This window comes from Spea bombifrons, chromosome 1, assembly GCF_027358695.1.
Source record: "Spea bombifrons isolate aSpeBom1 chromosome 1, aSpeBom1.2.pri, whole genome shotgun sequence".
Taxonomy (NCBI): Eukaryota; Metazoa; Chordata; class Amphibia; order Anura; family Pelobatidae; genus Spea; species Spea bombifrons.
Genome location: NC_071087.1, coordinates 76,426,192 through 76,441,854, shown reverse-complemented (window position 1 = coordinate 76,441,854; position 15,663 = coordinate 76,426,192). Strand labels below are relative to the sequence as shown.

The following is a 15,663-nucleotide window of genomic DNA, read 5'->3' as shown; positions in this document are numbered from 1 at the left end:
CACTTGCACTGTGTAGGATTGGCTTGCACCTCTCCCAGCCAAGTTTGCCCAAACTGGAAAACACTAAGAAGAGGGTTCAATCCAGAGCCTGGTGTCAGCTCTGTTGATCCCAGCAGCTGGGTGGAAATGCCCTGTGCTCACATGTGCATCATTCCCATTACTTATACTTGCGTATACATGAATACCTTGTGATCCTGACTGATTTAATGGATGCATGGTGTCAAAAGGCAGCCCCTGGGTTAGGGTTTAATTATTATTGTTTATTTAATATTGAAACACTTCTCTGATTACAGGCAGGGACAATAAGCCAGATCTGAGCCCTAAATATTGGAACATGATGATAAATCCTTCAATAAATTAAAATGTATGCTTAAAGTCTTGTGACTAGAGCAGGTTTCCTGCTGGTTAACATCTATGATCTTAGGGCAAGTATACACACAGGATTTCAGCTGTACAGCTAAAATAGAAACATTACATGTAAACTCTGTATTTGACTACAAGCCTCAGTCCAACAGGTTGTGAGGGTCACTTAGTAAAGAACTTCACATTCTTCACTGATTTCATGAAGCAAACAAAAAAGGTTCTGTTATTTGTAAGCCCCATTTAGCTGCAAAATGTTAAATACATGCCATACTGTGAATTGATTTTTTTTTTTTTTTTAAATAAAAAATTCTTTGCAGTTTGCTGATCACCGCCTTAGGTCATATCAAGCTAACCGACTTTGGGCTGTCAAAAATTGGACTAATGAACATGACTACAAATCTTTATGAAGGCCATATTGAGAAAGACACACGGGAATTCCTTGACAAGCAGGTGGGTGCTGTTCAGGTTAAGGATACAGAAATGTTAAAGTGTAACTATTTTTCTGTTAATTTATTATACTGCAGTCATGTATCCCATAGATATATATGTATATAGGTGGCAACAAAAACCAAGTCAACTGTTTTGGAATTACCACCATTTGTGTATAAATTTTTCTCAAAATCTGATCTTCATTTAAGTTACAATAATGAACAAACAACTAATAACACAGAAATTATTGTATTGTTCTTGGCCATATTGAATACATCACTCAAATATTCAGTGTGGTTTGGAAAATTTAATCACTTCAACAAAAGCTAATTGGAGACAGGAGTTAGCAAATCTGCAGTGCAATCAATGAAACTTGATTGGAAGTGTGTTTTAGAGGCACCTTGACATAAAGAAAACACTAAAACATTTTTAATTTGTTATTTTAACCCCTTCAATCCCAGGGGTTTTTGGTACCTCAAAGCCCAGAGCAATTTTGCCATTTTTGGGGTATGTCGGTTTAGCGATTATTCTCTGTTCCTGTGAATAGTGTACCCATGTAAACTATATATTGTTTTTTCAAGGAGAGATAGAGCTTTCGTTTGATACCATAGTTGGATGATTAGCTGAAAATTTAGAATGAGAAATTTAGTAAAACTAGCAAAGATTAGAAAAATAAACTAATTTTTTTTTTACATTTTCCTTCTGAATCCTCACAAAATTAGGTAAAGTGATGGAAAATCCCCTCCAAGTTTATCAATTCAGGTGTCCTGATTTCAGAAATACCTAATTTATATAGATTTTCCAGACTTTCCCAGCACCAGGGAGCATACTATTAGGTGTACAATTTTGTATAATTTTTATGCCTATGGCTTAACGGGTTTGGGGGTTGTGAACGGGGGCAGGAGGGTTATACTGGCTAGATGTTATGCTAGGGCAATGGGATGTAAGGTTTTTTTAAGAATTTTTTTTATTATCTTTTTTTATATATTTTTTTTTAATTTTTTTTTATTTTAATTTTGTTTACATTTTTTTGTATTTTTTATAATTTTTTTTTACACAGTAATGGTAGGAGGTCCTCCTAGGGACCTCCTGAACATGCCAGTGATGTCGCAGTGACATCACAGCTCACATAATTTTTTTTGTATTATTTATATTATTATTTTAATGATTTATTTAATATTATTTTTTGAATTAATTAACTTTTTTTTTCAGCTTTTCACTTACAGGACGGGAGGGGGAGTGAGAGAGATGGTTTCCCCGCGATCCCCCTGCACCGATCACACTGTGATCTCTATGCGGGTCCTCACAGACCTGCATAGAGATCGTAGCGTCTCTGTGCCTCATCAGAGGGCAGGATATCCCCGCAGGGGATATCCTGTGCTCCGATGACCTTCCGGGTTACGTCAGCAGTGACGCAACCCGAAAGGGAATGCCCAATCGCTCGTTTGCAACTGCGCGATCGGGCAGTTTACCGGTAACAGCTTACCGGCTTTCATGCCGGAAGCTGTTACAGGCGATCGGACAGCAGAAAGCCGGCAAAGCCGGCTTCTGCTGTCAGTGGGGAGTCCAGGCTGTCAAACGACAGCCTGGTCTCCCGTGCAGCGGCAGGGATGTGTCCCTGGCGCTGCGCGAAGGACTGGACGTACCGGGACGTCCATAGGGGTTTGTTTGTGGGCGTTTTTTGGACGTCCCGGTACGTCTATAGGGGAACGAAGGGGTTAAGGAAGCACCTATTGATGTTACATAGTTATTTAGGCTGAAAAAAGATCTGTTAATTTGTTGCTGTTGATCCAAAAGAAGGCAAAAAACCCCAGTTTGATGTGAACCATGCCTCACAAAAAAGAAATTCAGAATACCTACAATAAAGAATTGGTGATTTGCATATAGCTGGAAAGGGTTACTAAGTAATATCAAAGTTTACATATTCATTAGTCCACAATTAGAAAAATTGCTTATAAATGGAGACTGTTTATTACTACGGCTACTCTTAAAGTGGGTACACATATAAGATGACTTTAAGGGCAAAACTCAGAATGCTCAATGGGGTAAAAAAGAACCCTAGAGTAATAGCTAAAAACTTGAACTGCTAACATCTCTGTTCAATAGTCTATCATGGCAGAACACCACAGAGCCACTGCTCTCCAAAAACATTGCTGGCGTCTGAAGTTTTGTAAACGGCACCTTGACACTAAACAACACTACTGGGAAAATGATAAAGCACATGTTTTATGGTGTAAAAAAGAAAATTGCATACCCACATGAAAACTTCATTCCAATGGTGAGGTACAATGACTAGGGGCCTGGACAGCGTCCCATCATCGAAGGAGCAGTGAATTCCCAAGTTAATTAAGGTATCATACAGGATAATGTCAGGATGACTGTCCTCCAGGTGAAGCTCGGTAGAAGTTGTGTAATGCAAATCACCCAAAATATCCAACTAAATCTACTACAGAATGGCTTAAAAAAAAAAAAAGATTATCCACCTTTTGAAGTGGTCCAGTCAGAGCCCAAACTTTAACCCATTAGAGATGATGTGAAATGACATCAAGAGCCATTCACACCAGACATTCGGAGCTTAAGCAGTTCTGTTGGAAGAATGGTCTAAAATTCCTCCTGAACGTTGTGCGGATCTGATCCCCCGGCTACTGGAAGAGCTTGTTTGAGTTTATTGCAGCCAAATGAAGTTTGGCCAGTTATTAAATCCAAGGGCTGGCTTATTTTTTTCCACCAGCACTGTAAATGATTAATGTGTGTGTTTGATAAGGGCATGAAAGATTATCATTATGTTATTAGCATAAGAACATTGTATTTTGTCTAGATCAGATCACATTTTGTGAACAATTAATGCAGAAAACCAGGTAATTCCACAAATGTTCATTTACATTTTCTTCCCAATCTATATATCATGTTTTGCTGCTTGATGTTTTCCAGTGTACAAACTGGTTGGTTAATATACTTGCGGGCACAAATAAGGCACATATTACGTATTATTTCTGATGCCTGATTTATATGCGATTGATATAAGCTGGGAATATCATCCATAATAAAAATAAATTATCACTAAATAATTTGCAAAAGTTGCTATCATGAGCAAAAATAAACCAGTATGTTAGCATAACTGAAAATATGTCTCAAGTTTGGCTAGTAAAATAGGAAGGTTCCATACAATGATATTATTTTTTTAAAGCAGCTTTGCCATTACGAGGTACTATACATAGGCCCGATGGTTTTCAAAGAAAGATGAATCACCTACACAAATGTTGCTAAGTCATATGATCTGGTTTTCTCACAAGTGAGAAGTATGTGTGAGAGTCTGTTAGTACAAGAGTTTTAATACTTCCCATCTATTACCTTCATGTCTGTCCTATACGTTACAATAGCAGCTTTCTGGAATGCATAAAAGCAATTTTATAAATAACAATAAAATTAATAATAAAAATGTAAGTCAAACTTTAATAACTGGATTTTTGTCTCATAGGTTTGTGGGACCCCAGAGTATATAGCACCTGAGGTAATTCTACGTCAGGGCTATGGAAAGCCTGTCGACTGGTGGGCAATGGGCATAATTCTTTATGAATTCCTAGTGGGATGCGTGCCATTTTTCGGAGATACCCCAGAAGAGTTGTTTGGGCAGGTTATCAGCGGTATGTTTACAGAGAAAAAAATGACTTTCTTTGTTGTTTTCCAATCCACTGCCCTCTTTTCATCTGTTATCATTCTCACATGACTTTTCCTTCCTCCTGTCACCATGCTCCCACATCCCTCTGTGCTATGGTGGAATTTCTGAAAGACTTAGTTATGTGTCATATTTCCAGATGACATTATTTGGCCTGGAGGAGAAGAAGCCCTTCCTGCTGATGCTCAGGATCTCATTACGCGACTACTCCGGCAAAACCCCCTTGACCGCCTTGGAACAGGTAACTGTTATCTTGTGTAACCCAAGGTCCTCTCCATATTACAAATCCGTTGTACTAGAGATACCGCGTGTCTAGAAGTAAACACAAGGCCTTTGCTTCTAGAGCAGTAATAGCTGCTTACCAATGCAAAGTGGGTAATTCAACACTGTTCACAAGAGGGTTCCTGAAAAGAGCAGAAGTTGACCTCATTCATTAAGGATCATCCTTGGAGGAAATTATAGATGCCCATATTAACACATGCAGATGTTGTCACTGTTCATATTTTTATACAGGAGGGGCGCATGAAGTGAAGCAGCACATGTTTTTCCATTCACTGGACTGGAACAGTCTCCTCAGACAGAAAGCAGAGTTTGTGCCACAGCTTGAGGGTGAAGATGACACCAGTTACTTTGACAGTAAGAAGACAATAAAAATAGTTAATATCATAGGGTGTTTTGTTTCTTATTATTACACAACATACAGGTTAACCACCCCTCAACTTTCTGTGCCTATCTTTTTTGCCTGCTTTTTATTTCAAATCTTTTTTCTTCCTTTCTTTGTGTCCTTTACAATAATAAAATGAACGCTTTTGGCCCTAATCAGTTCAGTGTGTTGTAGCCATTGACACGTGTGTGCGTTCTTATGATGCTGTTTCTTAATCATTGTCACCACAGAAGGGTTCTTACTGTTAAACTTTATAATTTAATTTTCTTCAGCTCGGTCTGAGCGGTATCGTCACTTGGCCTCTGAAGAAGATGATGAGACAAACGACGAGGAGTCCTCCGTAGAGATCCGTCAGTTCTCTTCGTGCTCTCATCGTTTCAGTAAGGTACTGAGTCCCCTCTGAATGCTTTGAGTAAAATAAAAGGGCTCCGCTTATTTTGCATACTAAACTTTTTGCAAAAACTGCAAAATTTGTCAAGCTGAAAAAGTATATTGCCCCACAAATTATATTATAATTGGGGTGAACTTGTATTGGTGTACAAATGTCATTTTTTGTTAGGTAGACAAAAATATCAGCAGAAGATATTTCCTTTTCTGCAAATGGTCGTTTTGTAAATTAATTCAACCAAGTGAAAGATTGTCCTTCCCTCTCTGGCAGTCGTTCCTTGTGGTTTATTTCTGACAAATTTGGGGCTTTGCACTTGCAGTGTGAGCTTTGTGTATGTGCTGCCTCCCGTATTTAATTCTCATGGAGCCATGTAAAATCCTTTGCTTTCGGTGCTCAAAAAGTATTTTTTATGTTGGTGGACAATACATTCCCATGTGATCTCATACAACACTACTACTTATAGAATTGCTCTAGCTAACATATTATAAGCCAACAATGTTGCCAGATTTCACTAAATTTTGCATCTTTATATAAATGTGAATATGTTTATGTATGTCTATAATATAGTACCATTCTTTTCTTTTAACATTGTGCTGTTAATAAATAGTAAAAGGCACGTATCTTACTGCACTCATAAGCAGAAAACAGCAATTGGCACTTTTGTTATATTTACTAATATACAGTTACTTAGAGATTAAACCGTTAACTATTTGTGTTTGCTGTGAACATCTCAGAGGACAAATGTAAAAATACAACTAGGGGTATCCAAAATACCAACTGGGGAATGTATCAAGCCCAATTCTATTAAGGAAGGTATATTGCCGTTGCTTACACACCTGCAATTGAACACACAAAGGACATCCCATGAAGCTTATCTAGATCCTATGAAACAGACGCATACTGTGGTCACACTACAGACAGAATATGCTTGATTAAAAAAAACTCCAAAACTAGGTAGTAGATAAAATTAAGAATGGACTACACCTCCCCAACTTCCTGTACTTTTTCTGCCTGTGGTCATACCCTCACAGCAGTCAACCTGGTTATTAAAGGTGGGAATTAGTCAGGCATGTATGGGCTCCTTAGCACCCCCCAGGGTAGGGATGGCCCTGGCTGACTTAGCTGGAGGTGCTGAGTTTAGCTCATCCATCTGTACCAAGTGCACAGTAAATTTATACTAGTTGTAGAAGGAGATTCTGGAAATGGTGTAGAGGTGCCTTTAGGCATACATACATTCTTACTCAGCTGCTGTCCTTGTTAAGCAGTACCCGATCAATCTGTTGTCCCTTGGTGTACACTGACACTCCTAGTCATGTTTGTTTTGAAGAACACTGGTATTTGCATTGATCGTAATTCTGGCATTTTTAGGTATACAGCAGCTCAGAACACCTTGCTACACAACTCAACCTTAGCTTCTCTTCCACTGAAAGAAGTGACGAGAAGGAGGAGAAGTGGGAAAGGGCCACATTTGGTGAGGAGAAGAGTGGAATCGCCACTGAGACAAGGTGAGTGAAAGATATGCAACAAACTTTACTGTGTGCTCTCCCACGTCAAATGGCTCATGCCACGTTTAATATTAGAGTTATGCTATTTGGGAGGGGGTGTGGATGTGACTGGTCCCAATATAGAAAAATGTTTCCCTCTGCTCTGCAAATTGCTTCTATGTAAAGCAATTGCAGGTACAGTGTTGTGAAATAGTACCCCCCATCCTGTTTCTCTTTCTGCTTGTTTGACACATTTAAATGTTTCAGATCAACAACTGCAATCAAACAATTGTAATAACCGGCAATTAGTCTTTTACATTGCTGTGGAGGAATTTTGGCCTGCTCTTCTTGGCAGAATTGCTTTAGTTCAGGCACATTGGAAGGTTTTAGAGCATGAACTGCCTTTTTAAGGTCATGCTACAGCATCTCAATCCGATTCAAGTCAGGACATTGATTAGGCCACTCCATAACCTTCAGAACGACCCATTTTGTTCCCACAAATGTTTGTAAATGCAAGCTGCATGGCTAGATTCTAGGCTTGATTTTATAAACCTGATTGAAACACTTTAATTCAATAATTAAGAAGTGTGTCCCAATACTTTTGTCCATATAGTGTAGCTCTCACCATTGTTCATAGGAGTCCCAGAGCCTTAGACATGACTTCGTAACACTTTCAGACTGGTAGATGCCAATGACTTGATTTCCCATCTGTTCTTGAACTTCTTTTGATTATTAAATCATGTGCTGCTTATTGAGACCTTTTAGCCTACTTTACTTTGCAAGACACTTAGTGATTCAGTTAGGTTAATTGGTTGATTTAGTAACTAAGGGGCAATTGACAGTGACATATTCCAAGAGCAGTAAATTTATACCCAAAATATAATGTGTGTGGAAAAGGGACTTTTTCTCAAGAAAGCTTTTACTCATCTACAAAAGCTAATGAAAAAACCTGCTGACTAGATTCTAATATTTCTCCTGAGTGTAGAAATACCCAATGATTTTATGTGTTTTTGCATGTTATAAGGCAATAAGTAGAATATTGCAATTTCAAAACCATTCTTTTTCCAAATATGGTCATACTGTCCCATGTCCTATTTGGGACCTTTTAACCTCCATCAAATCATATATATATGTGTGAAAACTACACACACCAGGGTATTTCAAATGTGTTTTTTTCCCAAAAATAAATGTATACTGTATACTACATAGTGAGAACCCTATATGAATGCTTTGATTGAAAATGGATGATGGTGATGATGTACACCAAGTACATATTTTATGCAAAACTGATGTCATATTTAGATCTGAAATAATTGTGGTCCAGAACTTACAGTGCAATAGTGGAGATCAGCCAAGTAAATGTCTAATAAGCCTATATACAGTAAAGCTTAAGTTTGGATATTGTCTATTTAGAAAAATAGTTGGGTTTCTACCCCAAGCCATATATTAAGCAACTAAACAAAGCAATAACACTATATCTGATATGTAGAAACCTTATTAGGAAGCAGTGGTGCTTATGTTAATGACAACTGAAAACTAGCATCTCCAGGCACACCCACAAAATAATAGAGACTGATGGATTTTTTTTTATTATTCAATTTGTTACTGTAAGAGAAGCTAGCAGTTTGTTTAATAAATATACGCAGTTAGAGGCTTTCCGCCTTAGTGTATCTTGTGTAACTATTTGTTACTCTGCCAATAAGTAGGTGCAGTTCTTATTATATCTTGTTTGTGGCTTAGGCTGAGGTCCTGGACATCCTCTGGCTCCTCACACCACTCATGGCTAAGTGAACGCAGTGCCAGTCCCGGTCTCCTTACCAGCACTTGCAGCCTGGATACCATGCCCAAGTTTGCCTTCTCCTCCGAAGACGAAACCTCAGACCACAAAACTGAAAAGCCTATCTTCACTGTGGGGGAGGTTAAAGGGTCCACATCAAAACCCTCATCATTATGTGGTATGTATGTTTAATTAGAATTAATTAGAACTTAGTCTATTATTTCATATTGGTAATGTTGTCATTAAGTGTTTTTTTTGTTTTTTCCTTACTATGAAACAAAGAGAGTGAGACACTGGCAACCAAACACAGAAAGGCACAGTGACTCCTCAAAGTGATATAGTTAACTAATGTGTTAGAGTTTTTCTGTCATTGATGACTTTACTTTTTAAACAAATATTTTAAAAAAGTCAAAAGGGTATATTAATTTATGGTGGGCAGTAGAATAATAGCCCACCACCATACAAAGTACAGCAAACTTAATGGAGAGTTTTGTCTAATTACTGCAAATATACTATGTATACAATACGTTCATTTAAAGGCTTAAATATGATTGCAACTATTGGCCTCTCGCTGGTTGCTCAAGCGTTAAATGTGGAACACGAAAACAATGGCACTCCTTCCAAAAATTGCAATATATTGATAAAAAAAGTTGATCTTTTTTGTACCTTTTTTGATCTTTTCCTCTATCTTTTTTTCTTACCTTTATTCTGGCCCTCCCTATGGGCGACTTGCTGTTTTCTATAGATCTTTTGCTATGTAACTGAGTCTGTTCGAACCTGTTTCTACTATACTTTCAGCATGTTTATCATTTGCTGTTTTGTTTGGACGTTTCTGGTGCTCTTTGTAACTATTTTCTATTTGTTTCTTTATTTTTGAAAACCCAATAAACTACAAGTGATAAAACACATTCTTCTATAGTAGGGGTGTTTAGTGACATTAGACTGTGCCTTTAAGGGATTTTAAAAGAAATTGACATAAGGAAGGTATATTTCTGTTAATCTTTATTTAATCATCATTTAAGGACAGCAGTGACAGATACTTACCTATTCCTCTAGTTTTCTTGTCCATGTTACCATCTTTGACTGTTGATCTTGCACTTACACCACCTTCTCTCTTAATTCTGTAGCAGATATTGTGAGTCTGAGTAGGACTCGTCTACGAAGTAACAGCACTGGAGCTAAAAACTCCACCCCTCGAACGCTGGAACCTGGCCTTGGCCGCCGACTCCGCTGCCAGAAAGAAACATATGATAAACAGAACTCTTCCCCTGGAAACCGTGTCCCAAAATCTGCTTCTGTCTCGGCTTTGTCATTGATTATTACTGGTGAGCCTTCTATCAACTATTAACACTTAGTGCTGCCAGCTTACATATAGCAAACTTGGCTAAGCATGCCAACCACGTATTCCACACATCGGTATACAAATCTGTGTATAGCGATTGTTGTATCTGTAATGCAGCTTGAATGAACTATCCAGGGAGGATATGATGAGGGAAATCTAATTTCACATGAAGAGAAATGTTAGGTAAGAGACCATTGAAAAAATATAAAGTCAGAGGGTCAGGGACTTTGTTGTAACACAGGATAGTAGCTTTTCGCCTGGATGTCTAGGTTAACTAGGCAGTACTTATATGAGGATTGGATTGTTTCTGTGCTCCTTTTATGGTTTTTCTATGTGTTTCTATGTGTTCCTTTTTACTGTATTTGCAGAAAAGAGTTGATTTACTCTTGCCTCTTTGAGATAAGTGAAATCAGCGTTTTTGTCTGTGTTTCTACATATGAGAGTAAATGTTTAAATTGTTGTCTTCACAATTTGCTGTCTTCCCACAGATGATTTTGGCAATGGATCTCTTATGAGCCCCATCTCCCCACACTCTCTCTCGTCCAATCCTTCCTCGCGAGACTCCTCCCCCAGTCGAGATACAGCGGTTGCAGTGACCAGTCTGCGACCACCCATAATTATCCACAGCTCCGGGAAAAAGTATGGATTCACCCTACGTGCTATCAGAGTTTACATGGGAGAGACTGACGTTTATACTGTGCACCACATGGTTTGGGTGAGTATGAAAACGCCTGGACCAAAACTGCACATACAAACTGAAAGACCTTAGCATAAAACGTATTTATTCTTTAAGAGTGTGGAGGATGGAAGTCCTGCCCATGAAGCTGGACTGAGAGCAGGAGACTTGATCACACATGTTAATGGGGAGTCTGTTCTTGGACTTGTGCACATGGATGTCGTGGAACTTCTGTTAAAGGTATTTAGTTATCTCCAATGCTGTTGGTCTTTACCTTGTGGATGATGTCAGTTTAAACTTAATGTGAATAAACCAGGATTTTTGGGAGAGAAATTGTAAATGTACCAAAACTCCCTCTTTTTCCATTCTAAAACTTGTTATATCTTGTTTAATGGTGACAATGTATTTCTTAACTAGGATTGACTTAACTAGCAGAAAACCTAAAGGCATGCAACATTCAACATAATTTTTTTAGTTGTTAGCACTAGAGATTTAGGGATGACTGGCAAGGTTTTATTATCATTTCTGTAGAGGTTAGGTAAGCTGCTCTTTGTAATGTTCTTTAAGAAGCTCAAGATGAGCTTGCTAATAAGCTGGGGATCTCTCTAGGAAGGGACTATTTTACCATGCTGGCTGGGTTGAACCTGCTATCTATTCTGCGGTATGATTTTTTGTTTTTATTGACAGAGTGGCAATAAAGTGTCTCTGAGGACTACTCCTTTAGAAAATACCTCCATAAAGATCGGGCCTGCCAGGAAAAACAGCTGCAAGGGTCGCATGGCAAGGAGAACAAAAAAGAGCAGAAAAAGGGAAAGCCAGGAGAGGTGAGCGTTATGTCAGGTGCTAAATGAAAAAGGCATTCTATTTATGGGGTAGTACACCTATTCAAGTGTGCTTGTATTTGTTTTCTTCCTTTTTAAGATGGATGTGTCTAGGGTGATCCGCACTGTTAACTACCAATTCTTACAATTGTGTCTGGGGAAAGAAGAGTTGGTAGTCACCAGTATTACCTTGTCAAGGTGAAGGATAGTCACATTGTTAAGGTGAAGGTCTTGAAAGTATTATTGTATTATGTATCTGCTATGTTCTAACGATTCATTATATGTCATCTAAATTACACGTAAGAGAATCAAAAAGGTAGGTGTTGACTGAAATGTTTAAGGTCAGATGTACTAACTTGCAGTCTAAAATAGATTTTTTTATATGGTTGGCAATTGTGTCACAGTTTCTGATCACTTCATGTCAGCAGTGGGAATGATTTAAAAAGAAATCATTTTACAAAAGTTTTGTTTGGATTTACAAATCCTTTGTTTTAGTTATTGAATTAGTGATGGGGAAAAATAACCAAATGTTTACAGTAAATTTCGATGAATCCTTTTTATGCAGGTGGATGCAAAAACATAAAATTGCCATGTGACACACAGCCAAAGTGCATAAGAAGGCTAGACAGTACCTTTAAAACAAACATATGCTCCAACATTTACATACAAGTGGTGGTGGGGAGGGTTGTAACTTTACAGTGCCTTTAACCTTCTCCACCCTTAAATTCTTAGGAAACGGTCACTGTTCAAGAAGATCTCCAAGCAGACAACTGTTCTGCAAACCAGCAGGAGTTTCTCTTCTGGACTGCACCAATCCTTGTCTTCCAGTGAGAGTCTCCCTGCCTCCCCCACTCACAGCCTGTCTCCTGGGCCAACTACCCCAAGTCGAAGCCCAGCCCCAGAATTTCCAGCGGGTAAGTAAACAATACTAGTTTGGTTTTGCTTCATAAAATGGATGTTTCAGGTAGCAGTGTACACAGTCACTTATGTATGTTAGATTTTGTCACCATATGGGATTTATAATAATTCTGCCACTGACCAATCATCTGTTTGTGTTATAGATTCTGCTTCTCCCCAGAGTACGTCACCCTGCTCAAGCACACCCAGCTCCCCTGCTGGGCACATCCGCCCCAGCACACTGCAGTGCCTGACACCCAAACTCAGTGGTCAGCGGTACAAGGTGGGGCGTAGGAAATCTACTAGCAGCATCCCTCCGTCCCCGCTCGCCTGCACACCCTCCCCTGTCCCGCAACAACCTGCTTCTCCACAGCGTTCACCTTCTCCATTACTGCCTGGGAACCCAAGAAGTGGGCATGGAGTTTTCCAGGCCAAAACGTTATCACCTCCAACAATTGTTCGTCAAGGAGCTCGGACCCGCTCATCAGAGGCCCCAAGGTCACCTCTGCTGAAGCGAGTTCAATCTGTAGAAAAGATGGCTACATATTTAGCCACTGGGCGTAAGGTTGCTGATGCTCAGCATTGGGAGGAGTCTGAGGCATCTGATGGTGGGTATGAGGCCACAAGCCGTTCTAAGGATTGGGCATCTGAGAAGCACGAGCGTGACTCAGAGGTAGTAGTAATGCGGAGGCTAAATCTTTCAGAAAGAAGAGACTCTTTTAAGAAACAGGAGGCTGTACAGGAAGTGAGTTTTGATGAGCAGGAAACTGGACCTGGTGAATCTGTTCCTGATGATAAGATCATATGTGGCTCAGGACTGTGGGAGAGACTTCCACACCAAACTTCATGGGTGCAAACTCGACCTGCAGGTTCATCTCTAACAGCAACTTCCCAGGAACAACCAGCTCGGCAGGTACCACAGATAGCTGTTCACACATCAGAGACTGAAGAGCAGGAGAAGATCTCAGGGGTCTGGGAGTGCCAAGGCTTTTACCCCTTACAGCTGACTGGTAAAGACAAATGTCCTCTTGTGTCATGGTTATCAGAACCAACAGCTGCTAGCACAGAAAAGCACCATGAGAGCCACCACATTTCTGCGCAACAAGGCTTTCAAGATCACCTGAAAATATCCCCCCTTGATGCACACCTGGAGCCAAACAAAAAGGAGCAGACTAAGCTGAAAGAGAAGGAAGCAAGGGATCCATCACTGAAGAAGGCCAGCTAAGCTTTAACACTAGACCCTTTTAGTAACTTTGTATAAGGGACAAATATGAAATTATCTTGTTTGTTAACTCTTTCCATTGTGAGGCTATTTACCCTGTGAAAATTTGTACTGTTTGAAAACCCAGTGTGGTTTACTTCATTTTTGGTTCTTCCACTTTTAAGAAAACTGTTTCTTTAATTTCATTTATTTGATGTGTGAACACATGCATTTTTCCCATATGTGTTTTTTATTATTAATACAAGAAGGAAAAGTTGTACTATGAAAGTACATTCCAAGATGTCTGATATTTATGGAATAAGTTTCCATTTCTACTGTTTTTAGATAAATCATTTGTGAAGTAATGATGTCTATAGGTGTGAAAATCCAATGCTCAAGGAGCAGCAACATAACAAGTTGAAACCTGCTTTGTCCTGTATTTAATTGTATAGAAGCATACAAATGTTCTGAATCTATGATCAGATTGGTTAACTAAGGCAAATGTTACCTCAATCTTTTGAGGATGGCTTAGTATGCTGGGCAAGAGTAGCCCCCTCAAAGATTCAGGTGTCCCATAGAGATGTTTTACAGTCCCGAACCAATTTAAGCTGATTTGTAAGAAAAATAGCTTTATCCATGCATACTCACATGCCTGTATTACCAGAAATAAGCTATATATATACTATACTATTTTTCTGGTGCCTTTTAAAAATTAAGAATTTGTCATTGAAATGTCATTTTTAAATACAAAACGAAAAACTGTATATACTTACCTTCACGCAGCAATCATTTCCGTACTTTGGTAAGCCAGCACCCTGTCCCATGAGTCTCCTGAAAAATGCCATGAAGTGCTATGTCTTATATCACTAAATATATTAATTCCCCAGTTTAATAAACTAAATGCATTGGTTTTGATAAACACAAAAGTCATGTTTACTAGTGCTTTCACAGCTTGATTACAGTTGGGCTGCAAGTGAGGTCTTGCAGTGCCTTTCCTGCAACGAGAGCTCACTCCTATGACATCTCCGAAAATGCATATAGACATGACGTGTGCACCATATATATTGTTTACTTTGTTTGATACATCCCTATATTTCCTGCAAATTCTCAAAGTTGCCTTTGTCCAGTGAAAAATGTTAGAGCCTGACATTTATATGTAACTTTTTTAAAAGAAAAAACTTCTTTTTTTTTTTTTTGTATTTTGTAACAAAGATAATGCTGTAAATTCACAATATTTGTATTCCGTGTTTTCCCATATATATAATTGAATACCCTGTTTAACCCCTTGAGTGCCAGAAGGCAAACAATGTTTAAAAATGGTTTTCCATCTCTTACTTAAAGAGTCTTACTTGGCTAATTAAGGGCATTTATTATGTGTCTTTCAATGTTTGTCCTGATGCAGAAAAGTGCACCAGATATGAAAATAATTATTCAGAAACATCAACATTTTAAATATCTAGTCTAGTAATTAGCGTAAAGTTCGACTGACAAGGCGTATATTCACGCTAGCTAAAGCTATCCTTTGCTTTTCAACCTCAATTCTAAACCAGCTACCTAAGAGGTAGGTTTTCTAGTTTTGTTGGAGTGTTTGGTTGCTAGTGTGATTAGTGTTGCACTCCACTACTTTTCATGTTGAATAATCTGATTACAATAACCCACTAAAATGAATAGACAAGACCCTATTTTGTTATGAGCCTCAAGGACCTCTAGTATCTACATAGAAAATATAGGTATCCATAATATCTACTCAGTATTTAATATAAATGGGGCCTTATGGTTATTTTTTTTGTGTGTATACCTACTTTTCTCCTGCCTGTATGTTTACCGCCCCCCTCTATCTTTGTAGATGTTTAGCTTGAATGCACTGAACTATGAGTCAGGTTGGAACTAGATGGAAAAATGAATGTTGCCTTATTAACTAAGCAGTTAAAGGTCTTTACTCTAG

The 15,663-nt window shown here is 38.7% G+C and overlaps 1 protein-coding gene across 6 annotated transcripts in view; it reads left to right on the top strand.

The window, feature by feature from the left end:
• MAST3 (microtubule associated serine/threonine kinase 3) overlaps nt 1-14,343 on the top strand; it is a 69,348-nt gene extending 55,005 nt beyond the window's left edge. For all 6 annotated transcript variants that reach the window (XM_053464037.1, XM_053464021.1, XM_053464029.1 and 3 more), the window contains 13 exons: nt 681-813; nt 4,271-4,436; nt 4,608-4,709; nt 4,982-5,104; nt 5,405-5,517; nt 6,889-7,025; nt 8,745-8,959; nt 9,909-10,106; nt 10,612-10,838; nt 10,917-11,039; nt 11,487-11,623; nt 12,353-12,534; nt 12,682-14,343. In XM_053464037.1, coding sequence (XP_053320012.1) covers nt 681-813; nt 4,271-4,436; nt 4,608-4,709; nt 4,982-5,104; nt 5,405-5,517; nt 6,889-7,025; nt 8,745-8,959; nt 9,909-10,106; nt 10,612-10,838; nt 10,917-11,039; nt 11,487-11,623; nt 12,353-12,534; nt 12,682-13,742 — 2,917 coding nt within the window. In that variant the 3' untranslated portion in view covers nt 13,743-14,343. The remainder of the gene's footprint in view (nt 1-680; nt 814-4,270; nt 4,437-4,607; nt 4,710-4,981; nt 5,105-5,404; nt 5,518-6,888; nt 7,026-8,744; nt 8,960-9,908; nt 10,107-10,611; nt 10,839-10,916; nt 11,040-11,486; nt 11,624-12,352; nt 12,535-12,681) is intronic.
• The last annotated feature ends 1,320 nt before the right edge of the window (nt 14,344-15,663 follow it).